This window comes from Tympanuchus pallidicinctus, unplaced genomic scaffold, assembly GCF_026119805.1.
Source record: "Tympanuchus pallidicinctus isolate F22 unplaced genomic scaffold, pur_lepc_1.0 scaffold15, whole genome shotgun sequence".
NCBI classification, from domain to species: domain Eukaryota; kingdom Metazoa; phylum Chordata; class Aves; order Galliformes; family Phasianidae; genus Tympanuchus; species Tympanuchus pallidicinctus.
The window spans coordinates 6,255,827-6,280,900 of record NW_026294669.1 but is presented as its reverse complement, the minus strand read 5'-3'; the positions used below and the strand labels follow the sequence as shown (position 1 = coordinate 6,280,900).

The window sequence follows — 25,074 nt, the reverse complement described above, 5'->3', positions numbered from 1 at the left end:
ACAAAATTCTACATAACTATAATGAAACTATACTGAAAAACCAGTTGTCTCCCGCTTCACCTCCCTTAAAAGCTACTTTTTGCATAAAACATTAGTGGAATTATCTGGGCAACTTATCATTGCAAAGAAATACTTTCAGTATTATTTAAATTACAGTAGAAACTGTCTCTAAACTTTTGCTTTTACTCACAGTTGACAACCTCCTGCATATACAAAGCCTATAATTGGTGTACTTGAACTCTGTTTGATGCTCAGGTGACTATTTTATATTTTTAAGGAGCCTTAAAAAACTTGTTGGAACATTGCGCCTGTTTTGAGCACTCAAGTACTCTTTCCCTCCCAGCCACAATGAACTTAACAAGATAGAATAGGAACCTTATATACAGCACCACCTGCTGTTAGCTTTTGAGTACAGCAGTGTTAACTCCAGAAAAATATCCCTCCTCTCTACGATGCATACAGAATTGTAGGGAAAGAGGAAGTAGGAAGAAAACATTTCCTCCTTACCGAAAGAGAGCAGAGGAAAGAAAGAAAGCATAACGAAGAACAAATATCTCCCTGTCCTTAGGGTGAGTTATGAACAATATAGAAAATCATTGCTGCAGGGGGGGCAGTTGTTTTTCATAAAATGTAGCTTTAGCTGAGATGCAGTTTATGGGAAAAAAGTTGCAGAGAAATGTTACTGCAAACAGTGCCCAATGACAGCACAGTACAGCTTGCAACATTTATGAATCTTTTAATTCCATAAATATAACATCCATGTTTAAAGTATGCATAGTCAGACTAAGGAACATTTGGACTGCAATGATTTACCTCTGCAGACAACAAAGAGAAGTGGGAATCCATGTCCTCTACAGAAGAACCTACGACTCTTTAGCAAATCTGTAAGGAATTTAGGCTTCAATCTAGAAATATAAGACAGTTTAAATATTCTCTTGGATTTGTTTCATGCTATTTATATTAAGCACAGTGGGATCACTTCATTATTTAGATATTTTTTAAAATATGATTGTACTTGTATTAAAGGCATTGGTCACAACTCCACAGTTAAAGCAGCAGATGCTTGCAACAGTCACTGTCAGAAATCTGGAGGTTTTTGTTTTGTTGATTGGGTTTTCTGTTTTAAGAGAAAACATTTAAACAGCAAAGCCTGGTGCTTCAGGAGTTAGAAATGTTAGAAACACAGGGCATTGGAAAAACAGGAATAGGTTACCTAGAAAAGTGATAGTATTTCCCATGCAGGGAACATTCAAGACTCAGTTTGGTACAGGACAATCTAATCGATGGCTCTGATGCCAACAAGAGCTTGGATAAAAAGATGCGCAGTGATCCTTTCTAACCTGGACTTTCCAATAATTTTCTTTTGGAAACTATCACTTTTCTTCCCCATTTTTCATAACTAACAGCTAAACTACCATACCAGAATACTGGACGCTCATGCAACTGAAGTACAAAGCAACTCTTAAGTGTCCACATTTGATCTCTACCAGAAATACAAAGTAAATCTCTCTCAGAACTGGCACTGGTATGACAGGGAGCTTCCACAAGCCTCTGTTGGGCCTCCATTGCCATAAGCAGCTTACCCAATTCCTTGCTTCCCTGCTTTGCTTCATTTGTCATTCTTAGTTCTATCTCTTCAGTTTCTGGGCTTTTTAAAGTTCAGGAGAAACTGGCTCTAAGAGCTGGCAGCAGAAAAAAATGGTATAACTAACTTCCAAATGTTATATCAAACAATAATACAGCACCTACACTATTTGCTTAATGGTTGTAAAACAAGGAGGCCAATTTAGTCAGTAATTAAAATCAGCTCGGGGTCAGAAGATCAATACATTGAAGTGAGCAAGAATTTGATTTAGTTGGCTCAAACTGGCAGTGCAATAAAGATTATTTGGGACTATGCATCAATTACTCATCTAATACAGGCTAACAAAATGAATTCCAAAAGCAATACATAATGTCACCTTCAGCACAACTCTAGGAACTCCTGATGAAGAAATTCTGCAGTAACATGTGGAAGGCTAAATGGACACATCATGGAGTGGAGGAAGATAATTCCCATTCTCAGCAAATGCAGGATGGTGTACTGGAAAAAGAGACTAAGGTGTAAATCCCAGAGGCTACATTTAAAAAGTTACACATTTGAAATAGTATTTACCTCTTAAAAGTGCATTAAGAGAAGTATTCTGCTGCCTTGCATTGACAGCATTGCTCCCAAAACTTGTTAGCATTCAAATTGGAGTTTGTTATTCCCTTACTCACCAGGAGTTGAAGTACAGATGAGACAAAGGTCACAAAATCAACTTACAATCTTTTCTATTAACTCAAATTGTGTTCTTGTTTGGTACAATATTAAACTGTTCACAAATTCTTGGAACCAAAAAGGTAAGCCTTGAAATTACAGTAAAAATAACAAACCCAAATGTTGACTGTAGCTTTTAACATGCTAAAAGGATCCAATATATTTATGTTCTAGTTTGAAAAATTGATTTCCAAATACATTACAAAATTCCGTATTCTGGAGTGCAAAAACTTAAGATAAGCTGGAAATTGAGATTTCATATATGCTTTTATCTTTCTAAACAAATATTAATATACATTTTTCCACCTTAAATTACAGTTTAACCTCATTACAAACTATTAATGGAAAAGTCACACACAAAAATCCCTCCCTATGCCATCCTGACATCCCCCTAGGGAAGACTGCATGTCCATGGCAGGAAAGACTTGTAGTGTGTGGGAGAGGTGGGAAATCACAGCAGGGAAATCCCAAGACCTTGCTGAGTCACAAGTCATCGTGGGCTTCAGACACAGCAGGGCGCAGAGCTTCTTTGGGTAGGATGTGGTTCTGCAGATGCACCCTGTGTACTGACTGGGAGAGGGCCAGCAGTGGCAACAAAGTTCTGAGCTAATTCCCCATCTATCCCAAAGCTGGTACAGACTGACAAGAACAAGAACAACTGCCCCACAGAGCAGCTCCATTTCTGGATCGGACTTAGAAACAGTCAGTCTACACTAGCTGTACTTAAAATATCCTGGTATTCTTTGACCTTTTACAAATCTTTCATAGGAGCTGGTATCAGGTTGATAAGAATTAAAAATATCTGAATATTTGTCTTCTAAAATAATGTAATAATCCCATGCTGTACAGCACATAACTGAGACCAATATAAATTTAAGCAGAATTTTCTTATACAATTATCTGTAAACAAATTTACTAATGCACTCCTAAAAATCCCTCACAAACAAAGGCACTGCTCAAGTCACTTACGGGTCAAGACATTCCTCTAGTTGGGAGGGTTTTGCCATCCTGACCTAAAAGCCTTGCTTTGGGCTCAACTGTTTTAAATTTTCTGTTCTATATATGCAACAGGAGCATGCACAGCTTTATTGTACCTAAAAAGAAAAAGCAGTAATCAGTTTTCATTATCTGTTACTGGCATTTAAATACTTCCTAAAACAGCAGCTGTCATGGAGGAAATTCTATCTTTGTCAAGATACAAAGGCTTTAGATCACTAATTTTTTAGTCTCAAAACACAGTCGTAGAAAATAACCCCACATACCAGTAACAACAAATCCACCCCCAAACACTGAATGGTCTTTTATTTACGTTAGTAAGAAAAGCAACAAAAGCCCACAGCATAAAAAGCCTACCAAAGACAATAAAACAATAATGAATATAAGAAGAAAATTCCTCTCATTTAAAACAGAAGTGCCTACTTCACTTGACACTAAAAAGAGTTATTGCATGAGTCTTCTCTGCATCTGGGTGATGATGGTGAAACCCACAAGTAATAATTAAATTAATCGATGTTATTTCTTTAAGAATTCCCAGGTCTGCTCAGTGTGTATGATCAACCATATGTCACTAACTGCATACTGGTGCATTCCAAACTAAAGCACTGATGCAAATTTGTTAGCTATACAGCAACTATTGCAAGAATGCAGAAAGAATCCACTTCCCAACATGCCACTAGTCAGTTCTACAGTCCAGCTCTCAACCCTCAGTCCTCCAGCATATAGTTGGGGTTGACAACCAGGTATGGGTCTTCATCAAAAGTCTCCTCTTCTTTGGAACCCCTCAGGCCTGACTGGGACAGTTCGATCAGAATGTGGTCCTGCAACAGAGAAAAAAATGTATTCCAACAAGAACAGAAAGGATTGTTTGCCCTTTTTCAAAAGACATCTCCTTTTTCTACTAGCAGCACCTCTTACTGATGAATTATTTAACCCTTCTACCTGTGAATTCACTCTAATAAGTTCCTGATTTCAACAATTACCTACACATAGCTTGGTTTCTGGGAAGGCTTCAGTCTAGCATTTTCATTCTTTTAAAAATGGCAAGTGTTTTTTTCTTTCAAAAATCCCAAAATGCTAAATGAGTAACTTCTCTGCAAATACACATTTTGATTCTGGGAAGTAGTACTTTCTACTCCAGAGCTCTGTGTTATGTAAGACACAAGAACTAAGATGCGCTGTTTGTATTTCTGCACGCTACTGCAACCAAAACTAAAGACATGCAGCAAATCAGCACTTACATGTCTATAAACACATAGCAGAAAATAAAACAGCACTTCAAACTCTTACTAACACACACTTCTAATTCATTTCTGTGTCTTGTCTGTACCTATTTTTAACAAATATTAAACAAGAAAGGCACTTATTCTGCATCAGCCAGCAACATGAAAGCACAAAATGTATTTCTCAATTAGGAAATTCTGCTCAAAATGAATCAGTGCAATGCATCTTAAAGCCTTTCTTCTCCATGCACACATCTTTGTACGCACATAATGTGTAAGTCGGTGAATGACTTTCTCAATGATCTTCTTTTTGTTTATTAGTTCTTCTTCCGATTCGATTTCAGATTCTATTTCCTTCAGATACCAATTAATAAGTTCGCTTTTCTTTAATGACGAGTCATCCTCTTCTGCAAATAAAAGTTACATTAAAAAAAAACTCATTACAATACTGTTCCACATAATGAGAATAAGCATTACTACAGTATGATACCTCTCAAATCATGAAAGAAAAGGATTTCTGTGTTAACAGTTATAATGCTGAAAGGATAATCACACAACAGCCTGTCAGGCTCCCTTGCTGTTCTTAAAACATGTTTTGTACAGAAGACTGCTGTGTCATGGTTTAATTTGAGACAGATTGAGAATTTCATCCTTCAGCTGTATGCATCCATGAGGTTCACAAATTACACGAGCAGCTGAGCAAACACAACAGAATGAAGCTTCAAGAACAAGCAGCAACGAGGACCTGTAGCACCTTTTTCTGAGTAAGGACGAAAGATCACCATCACACAAAGATTAAGAATTCATCCTTCCCTCGTAAATGTCAGCAAAGAGACAACTCACACGTGGTGATGCTACTCAGTCTGCCAACTTTTTAACAATTCTTACCTTCCTCTGCTTTTCTGAGGTGCAACACAAGAAGATTAGAAATTCGTCGGTACTCAGAGAAGCCCAGCCTAAGAGAAGCTTTGGGTGCTGCATCCTTGCTCACGTCCTCTGAATGGCCACCTATCCCATTCACAAGACCATTGACCCCAGCTGGAGCTTCTGCTTCACCTGTTTGGACACACGATCAACTCTGTAATGCCTTTCAGCTGGCTCATCTGAGCCACTAAATAGTGCTGCACTCACCAGTCAGGCAAGTGGAGCACACAAGAAGGCTAAAGTAAGAGAGTTAAGGAGCTAAGATTCCTAGACCTTGTGAGAAGAAAAAACAGGTGGGAAACTGAAGAGAAGCATACAAACAAACAAGGTAAGCTGTAAGAACTGGAGCTACGTTTCCCCTTGGAAAAGTTCTCCACAAATATTTTACCATTGACTCCGTCTTGCTCTTCTTGGTACTCCATTTCCTGCTCATCATCTTGGTCCAGATTGATATCAGGTGTCTCAACTCTAATGATGGATTTATTTAAAAGCCTGAAAGCTTCCTTCACGTGCTTTGGATGAACCTGGGGAAGATTTAAAAAAATACACATTCTGGTAGCTCCAAAAATTCACCCTGATCGTGATAGTCTTTCTACCCATCTCACCTAACTCATTGTGAGCAGTAAAGACCCCACAAGTTACATTACATCCTGCTACAAGTATTCTGCATTCACATAAAGCTATGGAGGAAATAAGCAGCCTGATGGAACGTTTCAGGCTTTAGTTATCATGTGGAGACAACAAATTTTAGTTCGTTCAAAGAAAGATCAGCAGAGCATGAAACATGAAAGATATGGGTCTAAACAAGGACAGTGAAAACAGTTATAATTAATGAGATCCTCCTATGGAACTCAAAAGCAAAAACTGGAGAAACCTTTTCTTGCTGAACCATACTAAAAACTGTCTGTTTCTTTCTAAGTTGAATTTAATTAAAAAGAATCCAGTGGATGACCTTATTATACAACCAGTGTGTAGGTTTCTATCACGTGTGTCATGTGCAGTCATACTGCAATTAATGGTCATAACACAACATGCATTTCAACTGTGGCTGACAGAGGAGGAGCTCACATCACAAACACGTGCCTGACTGGATCTCTCTGCATACTCTTACGGGGGTTCAGACACCTTAAACAACCCCGGCATTTTAGATTGCTGGTCAGAGCAAACTGTGAGAAACTATAAACTGAGCAAGATTAGAGAAGGCAGCACCAGCAGTCCTGGCTGGTAGTAATCAATAACTGTCCCTCCTCTGTGGAACGATTTGACAGGTAAAAGGCTGAGAGCCCTGATACAACACTCATGCAAAAATATGCATGTTCTCAACTGGAGCCAATGATCTCTGGCTTTTTGTTGTGTTCTGGGTGCTTTTTTATTGTTGTTTTTAGGAAGCAGTGCTCCTGGTACACAAATTCAGGCCGAGCACGATCACGTCACAAGCAAAAGCATGATCCCAGCTCTCCTCTTCACTCACAGAATTTAAATACATAAAATACCCTGGTCAAAAAGCCAGAACTCCCACAACATTTATAAACTTCCATCAAAAACCCAATACCTCATCGCAGCAATGCATGCGGGCCATGGCTTCAGACAAGCGAATCATGCTTTCCAGCTGCCTCACTGTGATCCTCCAGGAGGACTTGGTCACTCCAGAGCCGTCACGCTGCCGAAGGCGTTTGTACTGCTCCACTATGAAGTCCTCAGACTCCTTAGATATCTTTGTGAGATAAGATGGGAAGACAGTTTGCCGTGTCAAAAGCACTGAAGTTTATGCTTCTGAAATTAGATAAGATTTCTGTACTAGCTACAGCTTTTCTCCGAAATACTCTATCACACACAACACACATAAACAGAATGACCATCAGATTAGAATTTTATTGCAGTAACGACTGCAGTAAGTTATATTACAGTAAGTACTCTGACTCACCAATTATTACACAGATTTTTAATCAATTCTTTTTTTCTATTCCATTGACTTGCTTCTAAGCACAATTCATACTCGTCTTTACCAGATTGTTCTGTCTGTTTACCTTTCATTCTGCATACAAAGTACTAACACTGACTACAGCTTTGCATACATGCTTTTTAACCTGACTCTGCCTGCACATATACACATTCATCAAGAAAACAAACTACCTTCCACATGGAAATGAAATGGAAGCTTGCAAAACTCAATAAAGGGAGCTTTCTCATATGGAATAACTTACACAAGAAAGTGGAATTACCTTTGGTTTAAACTGCCTCGCAAACAACAGGTACCTTCTGATATCATCTAATGAATAGACACGATCAACAGATTCTTCTACTCTGGCATGCAGATCCACTATGCGTCTGGCAATGGCATAATCTGTCACCTGGGACATCAGTGCTCTGTTAGATCTTTCACAGCAGCAGCCAAACATCAAAACAACAGCTAGATTCTTCCTCCCATCCCCTTCCCTCACACTCCTCATGGCTGAGCTGGTCTTTCCAGAAGAAGGACACTCTGCCAGAAGACCCAGACAATGCCCTGAAGATTTATAGTACAAGCAAACAGCCAAGAATGAATGAAAGGTAGTTTTAGGATTTACAACCTCTTGGAGTTCTCCTGGGTTACAAGTTAGCCATAGAACAGGCAGAAAGCAGCACATTGCAGCGTGGGAACTGCTTGCTTTCTTTATAGCCTGCTCTATCTATTTCAATAGCCCCTTCTTAATTACATCATTGCGCTGAGCAAAGCAGTGGAAAGAATCGTACTGACCCACCATTAATCTCTGTATCTTTTATGCTCCCAAGGCAAACGCCACACAGGCAGGTGGTAGCCATCTTAACCTCAGTGACTAGCAGTTTGTAAAATGCCTATTGTTGAGTTTGCAGGTCAAATCATCACAAGAAGAACAGGCAGTATCCTTGTATTCAGCAGAGCATATTCAAATTACAGCATATTCAACTTGTGGAAAACTGATTAACGTTCACCTGAGCTTATTGATTAACCCAAATTCCCACTGAACTGGTACTTTAGAATACAAAAGTGATCAAAATAACAGTTGTGAATTTGTGGCCCTTCTTCAGTTTCCTTTACTGACATAGCTGATCTTCTGTTCCTGGGTGCTCCTGACTCCTTTTTGTCCATTCCCACTGTTACTGTTCATGTCAGGTATTGCAACACAAAAGTAATAAATCTGTGAACAAGGCTTTTTTTAAATTATCAAATTCTGAAGCCTTGTGTACTGAATTTCTAAGAGATGAAAAGTGTAGTTTTACCTGCGTTAGCAGCTGTTGTACTTAGTACTACTATGTACTTAAATTTATTAGGAAGGACAAGCAGTGGATAGCAGATCCAACCCAAAGGCAGGGAGAAGCAGTGGTTCATTCCAACTGCTGTGGGATCTCCTTGCAGATTACAAGAGCATAGCAAACAGGACACGAAAGCGTAAACATGCTCCCTGTAACGTGAAAATGCGGCCCATGGGCAGTTGTGCAATGAGGTGATGCAATCAAGCCAATCCCCAGGCTGCCATCAGTTCCTGCTCCTTTATCCCTGTTCCATCTGTGTGGTCCAGTCCCGTCTGCTCCCTGGACCAACTTGCCATGCAGCTGAATGAGTGTGCAAGCTACGTGCTTGCTGGAAAGGATTTTTCGTATATTTGCCTTTTTTTGGCATGTTAGCGAGATGAATCAGCTGGAGTGAATTACCTCCAGATTATAGGAAAGGAAAGAACATTAACTGATTTGAAAATAATTGAGAGAGTGTCTTTCAACAATTCAACAATTCCAAGCAGCTGAAGCAGAGCTGAAGTCAGATGCGGATTGTTCAGCTTCATGCATGTTGTGTTTGCAGGTGAGGATGAACAGTCTGCTAAGATGGCTGCAAGGTGGGAGGACGCTCAGGTGACCGAGGCTGCCTCCGATGGCTTTGTTGCTATTAAAATCGACACCAAAAGGTTTGATTCAACTCTAATTCTGTCTCTTGCACGATCTATCATTGTCAATGATAGAAGTATGAGGCATGGGAAGTCCTCTCCATGCTCTGGAGGAATTCTGAACGCAGTGTTTGAGAACATAAGTGAGATCAGTACTGCTGAAGCCACTGGAATCTGAGAAAACTGAAAATTTGCAAATGTATTGCAGTGTTGTGCCGAATATTTTTTGCATGTTTCCTACTGGTTTCAGCATTAGTAAAAGAATGCTTGAGGATGTCCTCTTTCAAGAGAAGAAAATGCAAAGAAGGCCAAGTAAAAATAACGTGGAATCAAAATGCAAGTACACTCGAGGCAATCCTTTGTTCAGTAGGATAGGTCTGTGAGGCCCCAGAGAAATTCTCTCCTTTGTAACACACAGCACAGAAGCGTTGAGGCTTCTGGATAAATTACTCAATTTTGTTAGAATAAGAACTTCAGTTCCAGTGAGCAGTGTGTTGACGTTTCCAGAAGTTGCATTATTTTAAAAGGCTCTGCAGACCTTTTAGAAGACGTGCTGCATTGCTTGCACTCAGTGGGTTAGATGTCTCTTTCCTCAATTGCTTCTTAGCACTGCTTCCATAAATAATCTACTGCAGTCAACTGTGATCGGCAGGGATTGATAACACTTATGCAAAATTATAATGAGAAGATGCAATGTGAGTTTGCTTGTAGTGTTCTCTCAAGTATTTAAATAGTTCTGTGTGTGGTGGTAGAACAGTTATTTTTATGATCAAAGGCTTAATCTAAAGTTGTTGCAAAGTGATTGCTCTTCCTCAACATGGTCACCTCTTCACTGGGAAGTTACACTATCATGGAAGGCTATCTGATGAAGTAACTCATTGAAAAGCGTATTTTATGTTTCCTAGTGACAAGAGACAGTCCTGTTTGACAGTGAATACAGCTTTGCAGCACCGTTGCCTTTCCTCTCTGCCACTTACTTAGAGCGGTTGGGTTCTCAGTACAGACTGAGGTTTTTGAGTATTAAGTTAAGGTGCACAGTGAAAATGAAGGTTTATGTTTGGCCTTTCCTAAGGATCGTGCTGAGAGAGCAGCTCGCTTTGCGAAATCAAAGGAAGAAGCAGAAGCTGCAAAAGCTGCAGCTCTTCAGGCTAAACAGGCTGAAATGGAAGCCAGAAAAGAAGCATCTCAAAAGGAGCGAAGGTGAGTAGTTTTAGAGAAAGCAGAAATGTGTCCTCATGGGAAGAAAGGTTAAAAAAATCTTTGCGTTAGCATGAAGAAATTTCATAGTATGTCCTAACCTATTAATTGATGCTATGCTGGTGTGTTTGAATACTGACATGAAAATTAGCTTTCTGTTGTGATATTAACTCATGGCTATTTCCATTAATGTTATGTTCTCAGATAACTTGCATCCTTTAGACATTCCTGACAATGATACATTCGCTTTCTGATCTTTGATTTGAATACCAGGTATGATGGGGCTAGGTAAGGAACTAGATGAGGTGGCTGTGTCAGAACTACGGTGGAGAGTGTGCTGCTGACCCAGCTGGGTGCACAGCTGGCTTGGATTCAGCAAGGCTTGTTTATGCACATCAGCATTAGAGTCAGATGTGACTTCTGTCCTGCCTGATGCTACTGTTTCAGAAAATATCCTAACTTATGGAGGCCTTAAATAGTGACTGAACCACTGTGAATCAAACCCCCAGAAGAAAGAGCACAGTGCAGGAGTAACCTGTTAGATAGCTGAATATAGCATTACCTGCCAAGCTAGAGCGAATACCTGCGCCCTCATAGTGTAACTCCCAGAAAATCCAATAGAAGTAATGCAGGCTACACAAAATGCGTGTGGTTTATATTTCCTTCTGATATTCATTGTTATGTGTGATTAATACAAGCATCTTGTTTGAATACTGATGAGTCTGGTGAAACGCAGAGATGCATGGTGGTATATAAAGAAGATGGTTATCAACTGCGAATCCAAATCCATAAGCTATCTGAACTGCCATAAATAAGATGGCTGCCCCTCCCTTCCACACCTGAGTACTGCCAAGCTAAAGCCCCACGAGTGTTTGTGATTGTTAATAAACCAACTGACCATGGTGAATGTCCTGCAGTGCAATAGCCAGGATTCAGTTCCGCCTTCCAGATGGATCTTCCTTTACTAACCAGTTCCCATCTGAAGCACGGCTGGAAGAAGCGAGGCAGTTTGCTGCACAGGTAAATCAGTGTTTCATTTTCTCAGCTACATGCTAATTACAGATTAATGTAGCAGCAACTAGTTGAACATGGCAGAATCGTTGTTAGCTGCTTGCCTTTGTGTTGATTTGAAGTAAGTTTTGGTTAGCAGAACCACCAACAGCCTTTATACAGCTGCAGCATGGAACTTGTCAGAGACATTAAAAGTTCTGCTGTTCTTCATATGAAGATGATTGTAATTTTGATAAGAACTCTTGGTCAGTAAGGCAATGTGTGCTCAGCTGGCAGCTCCGCAGTAGAAAGTGAAAAGTGAGCAGTTAGTTTTAACTAAAATGTTTTCTTTGTGTTTTCACAGACGGTTGGTAATGCTTATGGCAATTTTTCTCTGGCAACAATGTTTCCCAGAAGGGAATTTACCAAAGAAGATTATGGAAAGAAATTACTGGAGTTAGAGTTAGCACCCAGTGCTTCTGTAGTGCTGCTGCCGGTAGGTGTTGCTTTGGGGTTGGCAGGTGCTTCTGGTCAGCCATTATAAAACTGGTCTGAATTCTGTTCTTTACTGTCTCTAAGACATATAGCAAAATCGGTATAATTTCTGTTTGGACTAATTAGGAAAGGGATTGACAGAGATATTTGTTTATCGTGGAACCAAATGTGGTCTTTTCTAGTGTCTGTTGAGCTGCTTCTAAATTACGTGTGAAATACTCTGCCTAAATGGGTACAGCTTTAATACCTGACAAGTTTGCTTTTGGTGTTCGCATCCAGGCAGGACGACCTGCTACTTCTGTTGTTCAGGCTTCAGGCGGTGACCTGTGGAAGTTCTTGGGCACGATACTTTATCCCCTCCTCGCAGTGTGGAGATTTATTAGCAACTTTCTGTTTACGAGTCCACCCCCCTCAGAATCTACTGTGAGAACAGTCCATCAGCAAGAGCATTCGAATCCCTCAAACTCTAACAACGTTGAGCAAAGCAGGTAATCAAAGCTGCTTATGGGAGCTGTCTCTAAGCACTTGCTAGAATTGTCTCAGTCTTATATTATTGAACTGAACCATATCTGTTCTTTTATACTTGTTGCTCTGTCCTTGCAGTTTCGGGCAACCAGCCTTCTGTGTGGCTGAAGGATAAACTGGGGGCAGACAAACTGCATCTCAGCCCTGATTAACTATCTTGGTTGTGTTTGTGTGATTAAGCAAGCCCTTTACTGCTTGCCTCAGTTTCCAACTACAGTGTAGGCAAAACAAACAAAAAAAACACACACAGTTTTGCAGCCAGTAATGAACACAGAATTCAGCTGTAACTATGAATATGGGTTTCACTTGAGCTGATAACTGTTTGGAAGATAAAAATTTTCAAAATGCAAATTTTGAAGATGTAAAGTTCTCTTATGGTGTAGTTACATAAGGAACACGAACAACTGAAGTCGATCAGAGTTGAGGTTTTGTGTTGGAAGAAAAATCTCTTATACCGGAGCTATTTCACATGAAGTAGGCACGTATCACCTCAGTGCCAGGAGAACCAAAGTTCTGTTTGACTACTAAATGCCATATTTATAGCTGGGTACCATTCCCCAGGGAAAGAAAGGGCTGAGGAAACCTATTTTTGGGGATAAGGAAGGATGCTCTACTTACACACTGCCTTTTGTACCCTAGGCAAACTGTCAGGAAAAGAGTAACAGAAAAACGAGGGGAAGACTTCAAAAAAGAAGGCAAAATATATAGACTGAGGACTCAAGATGATGGAGAAGATGAAAATAATACGTGGAATGGAAATTCTACACAACAAATGTAGATTTGAGTAATTGCAGTAATGAGTCAGGCTCTTTTTTTTTTTTCCTTATTTGATTTAAGTCATCTAAAGCTTCTGGAGAAGTGGGGCTTCTTTCTCACCAACTGAATTACTTAATTCTTTTTCCTACAGTGGAGTATGGAATAAAGTTGCCTATTATTTCAGAACAATCAAGTGGGTGTAGCTGTGGCTTAAGAAGTCAAGAGTTGAAAAGATTGAAAATCTCCATCAGCTTTCATAATCATTTCCCTACTGCCATTAGTAAGGCACTTTTTAATCTTTAAATATTCTGCTACATAAATTTAAGCACCAGGTATTAATATAAAGGCCATAGTAGGGAATGACTGATTTAAAATGAGGGTGTCAGAAGCTCTATAAGTAGCAAATCAGGTAACTAATTTATGTTTAACTTTTTTCTTGCTTCTGCAACTGCAAGCAAAACCTTGTAGTTTTTAATTCCCCAAGCACTCAATAAACTATTTTCCAGAAAACATGGCTGTCTTCTCTTGTAACATTCCTCTGAGGTGCATAGTCACAAAGAAGCAAGCGGCTAGACTTACAGGCTGATATTTAAAATACAAGGCACAGTTGTTTCAGTTTACATGACCTTACTTGGGAGTTCCTGTTGAAATCTGGTAAAGGTAGTATGAAAGTTTTTAGTGTCTCAAAAGGTGGTGTGGGAGAAAACCCATTTCTTTGTCACATGAAGTGGAAACGTTGAGAAGAGAGACTGCAATACAAGAGCGCAGAAACTTTTATTTTGAAGGTGAGGACGTGGCTTTCACATATGAAGAATGCTGACTTGTCTTCCTCCCCAGGTATTGAGCATGTATATTTTTTACAGTTACAGGTGTTCAGTGCTGCTGCAGACTTCTTTGTAAAGGAACTTCAGTAAGTATTGCACTGTTCAAATGTAAAGGCTTAGTGCTTTTGCTTTTGTTAAAAATAATTCACGATAAAATTGAGAAAATACTATCGATGAAATGAAGGAATGATGGGGGGGAACCTGCACAGTAGCTGCAATAGAACAGTACATTCTGCTATCCCTGTTTGTGCCAGTGTTGGCACTCGCTTGTCTTCGAAAGATTAAGCAGTAGCAGAGCTTCGTGGGATGCTCTCAGATCCCTTGGAAAGACAAGAAGGATCCAAGGGAAGATCATGAAGGAGGGCAGATGAAGGTTTAGGCTCAGAATCCTTACACAACTTGGAGCAGTCAATTTTGACTTGAAAAAAATTATCAGTAGTAGCTGGAAAAAAAGTTAGTGTTTTTTACTTCATATTTTAAGCCAACAGCAAGATTGGAAATCACCTCCAAGGCAAGATACTGAGGTGCAGCAGTATAAGCCCCAGGTATCTTTTTCAGTACTGCAGAGTACGGTTCTGTAGGCATTCTTTGTTAAGAAAAAAAAAAGCATTTTAGCAAGAAGAGATACTGTTTCAATCCGTTCCACATATTCAAATGAATTACATTTTACATTTTAGTAAGTTCTATGGATGATTGTTTATGAGATCTTTTGGATAATGTTCCATATTTGTATGAAATAAGTGCCAGGCCCAGTGCTCCAATTCCAGAAAGAGCAAAAAGCACATACAGTGCTGTTTCTGCACTGTGTGATGTTAAATCTAATCCCAGAAAGTGCACACTGGCAGCCAGTCCTGGTGCGGTGTCTGGTATCACTGTTCATGAGAAAACAATAAGAAGTAGTTAGTACATGGCTTGTCAGGAGCATTTTCCTGTGTACATGTGCATCACTTCTTCCTCACTCTGCACGGCTTTTTCGCGTGGCTCTTCAGTGCTCTGGCAGTAGCTGTGGGTCTCAGGGAACAGCAAGTGACACAGCTCTAGCTCAGAGTAATGGTACAGCTGAGGGCTTATAGTGAGCTGCTGGGGCTGAAGGAGACACAAGTAATTCCTGATAGAAATGCTGATAGAAAATATCCTTTTAAACACCCAAACTGAAGTGGTTGTGGCTCCGTTAATATACTTAGTCCAGAGATCACAAGACAAAAAATATTACCCAAGTCTTCTTAGAGAGTAGTCAAAATCATTTTCAAGAAAAATGCAGTGCAGGAGTGCTGAATGGGTGGGATGTGGAAAACGTAATAGAATGCAATAACTTCTTTTGTCTGTTTTGAGGACAGATGCTCAGCTAGGTGTTAGATTTTATGCTAACATAACATTCTGTTTTGGAAACAGAAATGACAGTATGTTCCGCATGAATGTCTTCATTAATAAAGGCTGGTGATCAGGCAGTTTACTACCCCAGCTCTTTAAAAGAATACCGCAGAAAATAGTCTTTTAGGATGACACATCATGGAAGTGCAATTTCTGCTGCACCACTTACCTTCAGACTCCGTTTCCAGACAGGGATGTGGGCCTGCTGCAGGATCTGGAAAGCCATTGCAGCTGATGATCTGTGAGTAGTACCTGGCAGAGGCCTTGGGGAGCCGTGGCAATGTGGGATCCGTGTGATTCACATAGTAGAACCCAAACCTTTCATCAAAGCCTACTGCCCACTCAAAGTTGTCCATGAGTGACCATGCTGTGTAGCCACGCAGGTCAACACCATCAAGCACGACAGCTGTTAGCAGGAGCAGGCACAGCAGGTTAGTTGAGCATTCAGGTGACAGGAATCACCAGCAGGCCAGCAGTGGTGCAAACAGGGCACTACAGAAGGGCACACTGAGTGCAGTGCAGTTACTGCCACGTTTGTCTCACCATCTCCCTGTCCCTACCAGGTGTGGGTTGTTACAGCTAGTAACGAGCCAGGGCAGCTCAGCCAGCCTATGAAGACTGCTTCTGTTGGCTCCAAAAGTCAGAGCTTTCATTCAAGAAGTGAAGGTTTAACAGAATGATGAGTATTTAAATGTGTTTATGGGGGGGGGGGGGGGGATCTGTGCTGCTCAAAGTAACAAGTAGTTGAACAGCTGGCAGTCAGCTCCCTCTAAGGCAGACAAACAAGCTTAACCACTGCTTTAAGCAAAACAAGGGTTTTTCTGTGCATCTGTTGTGAACAAGGTACAGTTTTTAGAAACAGCACTAGTTAGGACTATCTAGTTTAACCACTAACCCATCAAGCAATGGAACCCTCTCTTGTCAGATGCAGTTATATAAGGAAGCTGCCCTTATCTTACTTCTGTTAAACCCATGGTTTGTTCTTCCTTTAGATCACTGTTCCCTGCAAAAAGTCTTGGCCAGCAGTGATCAGTTTCTGCTAAAACCCAAAGGCTTTCACATGGCTGCAGCGTAAACCTGTGTATAATTTACAAACACGATGCCAGGGATCTGTCAGCTCCTTACAAGTTGCTTTGCTCAGCAGCATCTCCCAACAAGACCGACGTGCAGCTTTAAATGAGCAATCTTACCTTTCAGCGCTTCGTTAATGTAGTTCTGATAGTAATGCATTCGCCAAGTGTCGTTGAGATCTATGGCTCCTCTCTCTGATATCCCATTTTCAGTCACATAGATAGGAGGGTTGTTGTACTCTTCTTTTATCCACCTCAGGAGCTTTCGGAAGCCAAAGGGCACCACCTTTAGCCAGGAGGAGCCAGAGCTCAGCCAGCTGCGGTCGGTTTCTGAAGCAACACCCCTGCAGAAGAGCACACACTGAGCACAGCACAGCCCGAGCCTGGCCCTGCATTACTGCTCAGCTGGGAAATCTGACACCAAGCTCTATAGAAAAGTGCACCCAGGTGCAAGCTGTGAAAAGCACCGAGCTGGGGGGAGGTGAAGAGTGCTGGTGTTCACAAGCCCCCAGAAAACACTTCTCATATTTTGTTTTAAGGTTAGATTCTGCCTGGAGATAAAAAGCTTCGCTTAATCACTTCACGGTTAAATTTACATTTAGCTGTTTGGCTTTAAACTTAATGAAGTTTACTCTGTGTGGGGAGGGAAACAACAACTGTTTAAACAGCACATGGAGTAGTAGTATCTGTAAACCAGGCCACTTTCCCATTTCAATGGAGAATGGAATGGAGACTGGATGCAGGAAAAATGATAAATGCAGCTGATACCAAATGCTTATGAGACTGATTCCTTCATTTTTAGATGCTCTAATTTTCCTTGTTCTGTCTTAACAATTCATTTTTTAGTCAGATCATAACAAAGTAGCTGGCCTACTCTGAACACAGTATCACAAGTACTGATACTGATACTGATTTTTCCCTAATACTGCTTGTAACAGCTTAATATGAATGTCTCATGGCTTTATTTTCTATTAGTGTACATTGCTCAGTTGGCATAGGCTTCCAAATGTGCATATTTTACTTGACCAACAATTTACAGTCATCTTACCTGTCAGAATCATACGACGGAATAGCAGTAGAATACTCATACTTGTATGTTAAAACTGTAGTATAATGATTTAGACCAAAGTAGTCATATGAGCCTTTAATTCTTTGCTTTTCACTTTCTGTAAATTCTGGAAGTCTGCAACAGAAAACAAAAAGGCATAAAGCCATCAAAATGCAATAAGCACAAAAGAAGGCACTGCGATCTTTCTAGAGGAACATCAGAAAAATCCCATCCATTTGTTACTAAAGCACAGACAGGGTAAAACACAAGCTTTCCTTTCCTTCTGTGTGTCTAGAAAGAAAGAAAAAAGGAAAAATATTCTTAGCAGAACACTGGCAATGTGATAGATTTAAAAGTAATGAGAAAGACAAATAAATATAATTCAGAGGTGTGAATGAGGCTCAGTGCTTGAGTTCAGTAGTACATCATTTTAAGAACAATTAAAATTTATTTGCCCCAGGCAGGCAAAGCACTACATATAGTGCATTACATTTATTATATCACTCTGAGCTGCCAACGTGCTGCCCCCAGGGTAGAAGCTTGGAGAAATCTCCTTTATATTAGTAAACTTAATTTGCAAGAAAGGTAAAGAGAGAAAAAATATACAATTAGTTTTTCTGTGAGACTGTGCTAAGATTTTTATAGTGCCATTTTCAACAGAATACTTCCTTCTTATCAGCTTATCAGCAAAGCAGGTTTTAGCTCAGCAAGTAGAAGCAAAGCAAGTTTGTGCCTGCACTCTTACCGGGAGCTGCTCAGACCCTGGGCCAGGCTGCGTTCCCGAATCCTCGTCTTCATCACTTCATTGTAATCGCCGTTTTTGAAAATGGGATGAGCAAACCAACCTATATAGAACTAATCCAGGAAATAAGGGAGAAGGATAAATTATGTATTAAAACAAGGATTTAACTGTTCCTCTCCATAGGCTGCATTATGTATAGTAGCTGGCCCTATAATGAGCACACAAATACGCAGGAATGCCTGTATTACGGCAGCAAACTTAACGAGCAGCCTAGAGAGCTGTGACCAGATTCTTCTCTACCTGTAAGTATTGTCTGACAGCATCAAAATCCTCCTGTTTGTGGGGGTTCCTTGGCTCAGCCCAGTGAGTGTTGATGGTGATAGAGATCAGCCCTCCTTGTTTCGCACGGTAAGTCTCATTGTAGAGGTGCCAGGCTTCTGCATGGGCCTTGATTAGGTTGTGCCCCACCACATAGGGGGCTCGCCCAGGCCTAACAGAGATGCCTGCAGGAACAGCACAGACACTGCAGCAGCAATTCCTAGTTCCAATCTGCTTCTTCCCAGCTTAACACCCAGGACATGCAGAGCTGCCCACCAGTAAATGAACAAGCGTGCAGTACCTGGTGCCTTTGAGCCCAGCCATGGGCTGAGATGTATGTGACAGCAGGTCTGCTGAAGGCACAGCTGTCATGCACAGGCTGTGGGGAACCCACATCACCCCCCTGCCCATGCTCTGCTGTCAGCACAGAGAGCAGAAAGCTGTGTGTTCAGGCCAGAGCCCAACCCTTCCCTTCTCAAAAATTGTGCTCAGTAGTCTTACCTGGAGCAGCTGTGCCAAGGCCATACCCATAATATGCAACGTTGTAGGGTTCATTGATGGTTATCCAAAATTTCACTTTGTCTCCCAATCTCTGGAAAAGGAGCTCAGCATATTCCTTAAACCTCTGAACTATGGTATCATTCTCCCACCCACCGTTGTCCTGCAGTGCCTGCGGGAGGTCCCAGTGATAGAGAGTGACCTGTAGGGAACGGCAATGAGAGAAAGGGCTCAGCCGGTCATTGATTCACTTTCACAATGAAGGACAAGACAACGGCCTTGTTTGCAGGCATAAGCCCAACTCCATCTGCATTTTTCTAACAGGCACATACAAATCTGCAGTAACCCCAGTGCCTTCTGTCCTGTAGTCGTTTGAGGTCATAGCGATCACTTGCACACTCTGATAAATGCCACTCTGCCAGTGTTCCAGTTCCTTTAGTATGAGGGGGAACAACTCAACCTTCAGGGCCTGCCCAGCTGTCAAGATGAGTCTCTCACTTTCAGTCATACTAAAGCCTGCAATAATCACGTGACAGCAGGAATTCAAGTCAGTAAAGAACAGCTGCAGCTACACTGATCCTCAAATGAAGCACAGTGCAGTACAACACCTGCTCTTGAGGGATCTTGAACAGCCTGGGAATTCATAAGGACAAAGAACTTCCCAGTAATTCCAACACAGGAACCGCACAGGCAAATCTGAAAGTGGGGACCTGATCTTTCAACATCAGGATAATTCTCAGCTCCTGCACTCTGTTGGATTTCCAGTCCTTTTTTACAGTTACCTGAGGCGTAATATTGGCTGCCAGAAGAGCATCAATTAGCCTTTCATAGTAGTTCAATCCCATTTCATTGACGTATCTGGTGGTCCCATCTGGGAGAACACGTGACCAGGAGATTGAAAAGCGATAGTGAGACACCTTGAGGCGTTTCAGCATTTCCACGTCCTCCTCGATCTTGTGGTAGCTGTCACAAGCTACATCTCCATTGTCACCATTGCTGATTTTCAAAGGAGTGTGAGAGAATTTGTCCCAAATGCTAAGTCCTTTCCCATCTGCTCTCCATGCTCCCTCAATCTGTAAATGAAGATGGGGGAGGGAAGGGAGAAATCATCAGTAAACTCCAAATTGACATCTTGGCCTAGGAAAGAATTCTGCCCGTCAGACTTTGTGGCACCACATAACATTTTGGCTTATGTGTAAGCCTTGAAACAGTATCATTTTTTGCTGTACTAAACTGGTAAGGTCTCTTGGGCCTCAAGGCACAGAAGTATTACCAAAGTACAATGTCAAAGGAAAGGTGTTGTTTCCCTTCAACCTGCTGCTCGGTGTTTGCTTCCCCTTGTGAAATCTCTGCTGCTTTCTCAATTTCCGTCGTATAACCACGCCATTATAAGGGAAAACTTTGAGATGTTTAAGGCAGTTGTTACAGTAACCCTCAAATCACCATAAAACCTAATGTAGAAGCTGTGTCTCATCCAAAACGAATTAACTGTCCATGAGTGTTTGAAAAGTCAGTCTTTGTTTCCTAACCTGATATGCAGATGTTGCTACACTCCAGGAAAAGTTCTTTGGAAACTCTCCATATAAGAATTCATCTTCTTTTGGCAATGGGATGCCGTTGTTGCGGATGATTTCTGCGTAGTACACAGCCGAGCGCCTTGGGGTTCTTGGCCTGTTGGGATCATCAAAATCAACCTCGTGCAATCCAAATCTTGGCTCATAACCATTCAACCATTCAAAGAAATCCATAAAAGACCACGCATTGTATCCTCTCAGATTAACACCGTCCAGTTTGTAAGCTGAAAGACCAGAAACAATGGGAGAACATCAGTGATGTTTCACACATATAACAAACCACAAGGAATTCACTTGCAAACACATACACACTTTCAGCTTCATCAAGCTATCTCTGAACAGAAAGGACCACAACAGACTTCACATCTGGAGGATATAGAATACAAATGGCTACACAAAGGAGATCATAAAAAAACCCACTACATTTATATTGCACTCAGAATATTAAAAGAACAGCAGAAGATGCTTTTAAAAACGACACCTCAGAGGAAAATTGTGACAGGAATCTAGAGGGGAGATATACAACACAAAATAAAAGCAAACATTTGTACCTTTTAAAGCTTCATCTATGTATGTTTTGTAGTAAAGTATCCTGGTTTGGTCATCAACATCCGATTCGGTCTTTAGCCCCACTCCGTTCTCAATGATGTACATTGGGGGATTCCCATACTCTTCTTTGATCCAGTTCAGCAGCCTCCTCAGCCCCCAGGCCACAGCCCGATGGCCGTCAAGAGCTGAGGTAGGCCAGGAGCTGTCAACATCTGTTGATATTTCCTGGTCGTACTCATAAGAGAAGGGATTCAGGCGGGTTGTTGCATGGGTTACAAGTTTGGCAGTGTAGGTGTTGAAACAGAAAACATCCGCTGTGCCCCTGATGTACTCACGCTCTTCAGCTGTGAAAACTGGTAGGCGGGATGATGGCAGGTTTTGGAGCTCACTCCTGTTCCCAACTTTCCATTTCATGACCTCAGGGTAGTCCCCATTTTTGAAAACTGGATGTGCAAACCACCCCGCCAAAAACTGCATGTACCTGTCTGCAGCTTCTAAGTCCCTGGGGTTGCTGGGTGTCTTTGGCTCAATCCAATCTATATTGAGACACAGAGAAATGATTCCTCCCTGACTCGCTCTGTATTTGTCATCGTACGTGTGGTAGACTCTGGCGTGGGCTTTCAGTAAGGTGTGTGCCACTTCGTAGGGAGCATCACCAGGATTATTGACATTGGGTGGGAATTCCCCCGTCCCATAGCTAACCCAAGCAATAACTTGGGGTTCGTTGAAAGTAAGCCAGAACTTCACCCTGTCCCCAAAGGTCTGGAAACAGAAGTCTGCAAAACTGTCAAACAGTTCAATGAGCTCACTGCTCTCCCAGCCACCAATGTCCTGGAGAGCTTGGGGCAGGTCCCAGTGGTACAGCGTGACGATTGGAGTGATGTTGTTTGCGACCAGCCCATCAATGAGACGGTTGTAGTAATCAACACCACGGCTGTTTACTGAATTGTTCCTTCCGTTGGGGAAGATTCGAGGCCAGGACAGAGAGAAACGATAGTTCTTCACCCCCAAGGCTCTCAGCAGGTAAATGTCTTCCTCTACCTTGTGGTAGCTATTACAAGCTATATCTCCAGTCTCATTGTTTTTTATGTTTCCTGGCACATGGGTGAAGTTATCCCAAACACTGGGTCCTTTGCCATCCGCATCCCAACCTCCCTCAATCTGGTATGCAGAAGACGACACGCCCCATGTGAAGTCCTCTGGGAACGTCCCATAAAAGTACATGTCTCTTTCAAAGTCTGTTTGGGATGAAAACTTCTCCCAGACAACCTTTGACTTGGAGGGAACTTCTGATGCTGGTAGACTCGGCAACTTCGATGGTGTGGGTAGGCCAAATACCACCGATGCAGAACTTCTGTCTGAGACTTGGGACGGGAAACCATTGTTTTCAATAACAGTGGAATAGAAATAAGCACTTGCCCTGGGAGTCCTTGGTCTGTTGCTATCTTCAAAATTCACGTGATGTAGCCCAAATTTTAGGCTGTAGCCCTCTGGGCCTTCAAAGCCATCAACCAGGGATCGAGCAATGTATGACTGAACATCAACTGCATCCAGTTTTACCGCTGTCATAGAAACAGTACAAGACTCTGTTAATCACTTGAACGCTTTCTGAGTGCAGCAGAGCAGAACACAAGCACACAGCTGAGGATAACAACAGGGTGACAGCCAAACATCTATGAATTGTGTTTGGGTAAAAGAAAACAAAACAATTAGAGTATTTGGCAAGAACAGCCATGGTCACTAGAATAGGAGCCAGTCAAAGACTTAGTGATAAAACCATACCAGAATATAAGTATTTGAGTAAAGCCCACTTGTGCCATGAGTACTCCCTTCCCTATGTTCTAGCTTTCAAGAACAACTCATCAGCTTAAAGTATACAGTGCTCTTTTATATTTACCACTGTAGTTAAATTGAAACATAATATGTATGTAGTGCTTGTCTAGCTTCCCTTGGCACACAAGAATTCATTTCTGCAGGACACAATGCTTAGTACCATCAGAGACAAGTCTAGCATCCTTCCTCATACTGCCTACAGTAAAGCACACTCTTTCTTATTCCAGAAAAGTTCACTTTCCATAGGCAGTCCATGTTCCTTTTGCAGAGGCAAAACAGCAATGCTAAATGCTGTTTTCTGCAGCTCTTCTATCAGCATGTTGAGAACTAGGTCAACAGGATCAAAAGCTGTACAATGATCATCAACATAATGAATACATTATATACAGTATAATGAAGGTTTTGTGATGCTATTGATTTGTGTACCTGAAGAAAGGATACTAAAATATCTATTTAAAATCTCAAATTTCTATACTTGAAAAGGACTTCAGTTACCAGTATTAATTTTTGTTAAGCGGATACACAGTTTGCAAAGATGAAGGCATAGACGGAATCTTTCTCAAAATAATTGAGATATAAGTATCTCCCTAAAAATTCTAACTTGCTGTGGTGCAGGATGCTATCAGTTACATCTGCTGAATTAGTAAAGACATCATTCAGTCCCATCTATGAGATCTCTGCAGGTAAGAGCCTGCTTTTAGCCAAATTGTCTTCAAAGATACTGAAGTAGGTAAAATAGTTTTCACTGAGAGACTGGCGTTAGGTTGTACTTGTACCTATGAAAAACCTCTTCCAGTACCTAGACAGAATGCAGAGCTCCATATCTGGTCACCAGATAGGCTGGAATTTATGACACTGTACATAAGAGGTGGCCCACCTCAGGTTACTGTACAAATGGTGATGTTTTAAAGCTAATCACTGTGGGAGTGACAGAATAACCAGTTGCCATCATTTTAATTTAAAAAAAAGAAAACCAAAGAGCATACCTTTTAGAGCCTCATTGATGTATCGGCGGAAATAATCCACTCGCAGAGTGTCATTAATAAGATCCCCGGTGGCTTCTGTTGGCATACCATTTCCTGCTATGTAAATTGGGACCTTTGCCCCTGTATATTCCTGGGACACAAACTTCAGCAGCCTTCTTAATCCCCACGGGACCACATGGATTGAAGAAGAGGCAGTCGTTGGCCACGAAGGATCTACGTGCAAAGAGAAGTTCCCAATGCTTTCGTATCCAGGTGTGCAGGTACCACTAGCCACGGCACTAACCAGGTGGGAAGTGTAATGGGAAAGGCCAAAAAAGTCTGCCGTTCCTTTCACCCAGGTTTTCTCCTCCTCCGTAAACACAGGCAGCTGTGCAACTGTTGTGGAGCACTGCTGGTTTACTTCCTGGATCTGAGCCTTCAGGATATCTGGGTAGTCACCGTCAACAAATACAGGGTGAGCAAACCAGCCAAGCATGAACTGCAGGTACCTCTCTGATGCCTTCACATCCTCAGAGTTGGTTGGAGTCTGGGGTTCAGCCCAATCCGAGTTCAGCACCAGCCCTACCTTTCCCTGCTGCTGAGAACGGTACCTGTCATTATACAGGTGCCAGACCTTAGCATGAGCCTTGAGAATTGTGTGAGCCACCTGGGGGCAGAAAGCAGAGGAATACGTGTCTCACTGCTTTGCACAACATTGCATTCACACTGCCTTGTGAGAAAGACATCCCCATGTGAAACAAGAGAACTTGACAAAACAAATAATTGTGAGCAGAGAGTACAGCAGGGTTTGGATTAAGTATAAGAATCTGGCTGATTTCAGAACAGAAAATAACATCCATAGCATCCATTAGTAATACATTAAGTAATGCATTTGCTTGGGAGCATCATAAGTCCAGAAAGCAAACAACTGTCTCAGATTCGGCTCAAGCATCGTTAAAATTTGCAGAAACTGGGGAA

The 25,074-nt window shown here is 41.5% G+C and overlaps 3 protein-coding genes across 12 annotated transcripts in view; 1 reads left to right on the top strand and 2 right to left on the bottom strand.

Annotated features, from left to right (window-relative positions):
* Window positions 1-13,816, top strand: part of UBXN4 (UBX domain protein 4) — a 45,927-nt gene extending 32,111 nt beyond the window's left edge. The window contains exons 9-13 of one of the 6 annotated variants that reach the window (XM_052674856.1): window positions 10,414-10,541; window positions 11,456-11,558; window positions 11,893-12,024; window positions 12,303-12,511; window positions 13,188-13,816. In XM_052674856.1, coding sequence (XP_052530816.1) covers window positions 10,414-10,541; window positions 11,456-11,558; window positions 11,893-12,024; window positions 12,303-12,511; window positions 13,188-13,326 — 711 coding nt within the window. In that variant the 3' untranslated portion in view covers window positions 13,327-13,816. Of the gene's footprint in view, window positions 1-10,413; window positions 10,542-11,455; window positions 11,559-11,892; window positions 12,025-12,205; window positions 12,512-13,187 lie in introns of those variants that run through there. The other 5 variants (XM_052674857.1, XM_052674858.1, XM_052674862.1 and 2 more) reach the window with 5 other exon arrangements.
* LOC128076739 (lactase/phlorizin hydrolase-like) overlaps window positions 1-25,074 on the bottom strand; it is a 48,958-nt gene that overhangs the window by 18,274 nt on the left and 5,610 nt on the right. The window contains exons 7-17 of one of the 2 annotated variants that reach the window (XR_008204637.1): window positions 24,118-24,763; window positions 21,301-22,860; window positions 20,705-20,973; window positions 19,958-20,248; window positions 19,179-19,377; window positions 18,660-18,862; window positions 18,363-18,472; window positions 17,618-17,752; window positions 16,690-16,913; window positions 15,669-15,905; window positions 14,195-15,000 (exon numbers count right to left, since the gene is read on the bottom strand). Coding sequence is in view for 1 of the 2 variants with exons in the window: in XM_052674801.1 (XP_052530761.1) it covers window positions 14,795-15,000; window positions 15,669-15,905; window positions 16,690-16,913; window positions 17,618-17,752; window positions 18,363-18,472; window positions 18,660-18,862; window positions 19,179-19,377; window positions 19,958-20,248; window positions 20,705-20,973; window positions 21,301-22,860; window positions 24,118-24,763 (4,080 nt within the window). In the remaining variant the exon portion in view is untranslated. Of the gene's footprint in view, window positions 1-14,054; window positions 15,001-15,668; window positions 15,906-16,689; window positions 16,914-17,617; window positions 17,753-18,362; window positions 18,473-18,659; window positions 18,863-19,178; window positions 19,378-19,957; window positions 20,249-20,704; window positions 20,974-21,300; window positions 22,861-24,117; window positions 24,764-25,074 lie in introns of those variants that run through there. The other variant, XM_052674801.1, reaches the window with a different exon arrangement.
* MCM6 (minichromosome maintenance complex component 6) overlaps window positions 3,585-25,074 on the bottom strand; it is a 43,265-nt gene continuing 21,775 nt past the window's right edge. The window contains exons 14-17 of one of the 4 annotated variants that reach the window (XM_052674838.1): window positions 5,831-5,966; window positions 5,407-5,574; window positions 4,786-4,925; window positions 3,585-4,116 (exon numbers count right to left, since the gene is read on the bottom strand). In XM_052674838.1, coding sequence (XP_052530798.1) covers window positions 4,003-4,116; window positions 4,786-4,925; window positions 5,407-5,574; window positions 5,831-5,966 — 558 coding nt within the window. In that variant the 3' untranslated portion in view covers window positions 3,585-4,002. The remainder of the gene's footprint in view (window positions 4,117-4,785; window positions 4,926-5,406; window positions 5,575-5,830; window positions 5,967-25,074) is intronic. The other 3 variants (XM_052674839.1, XM_052674840.1, XM_052674841.1) reach the window with 3 other exon arrangements.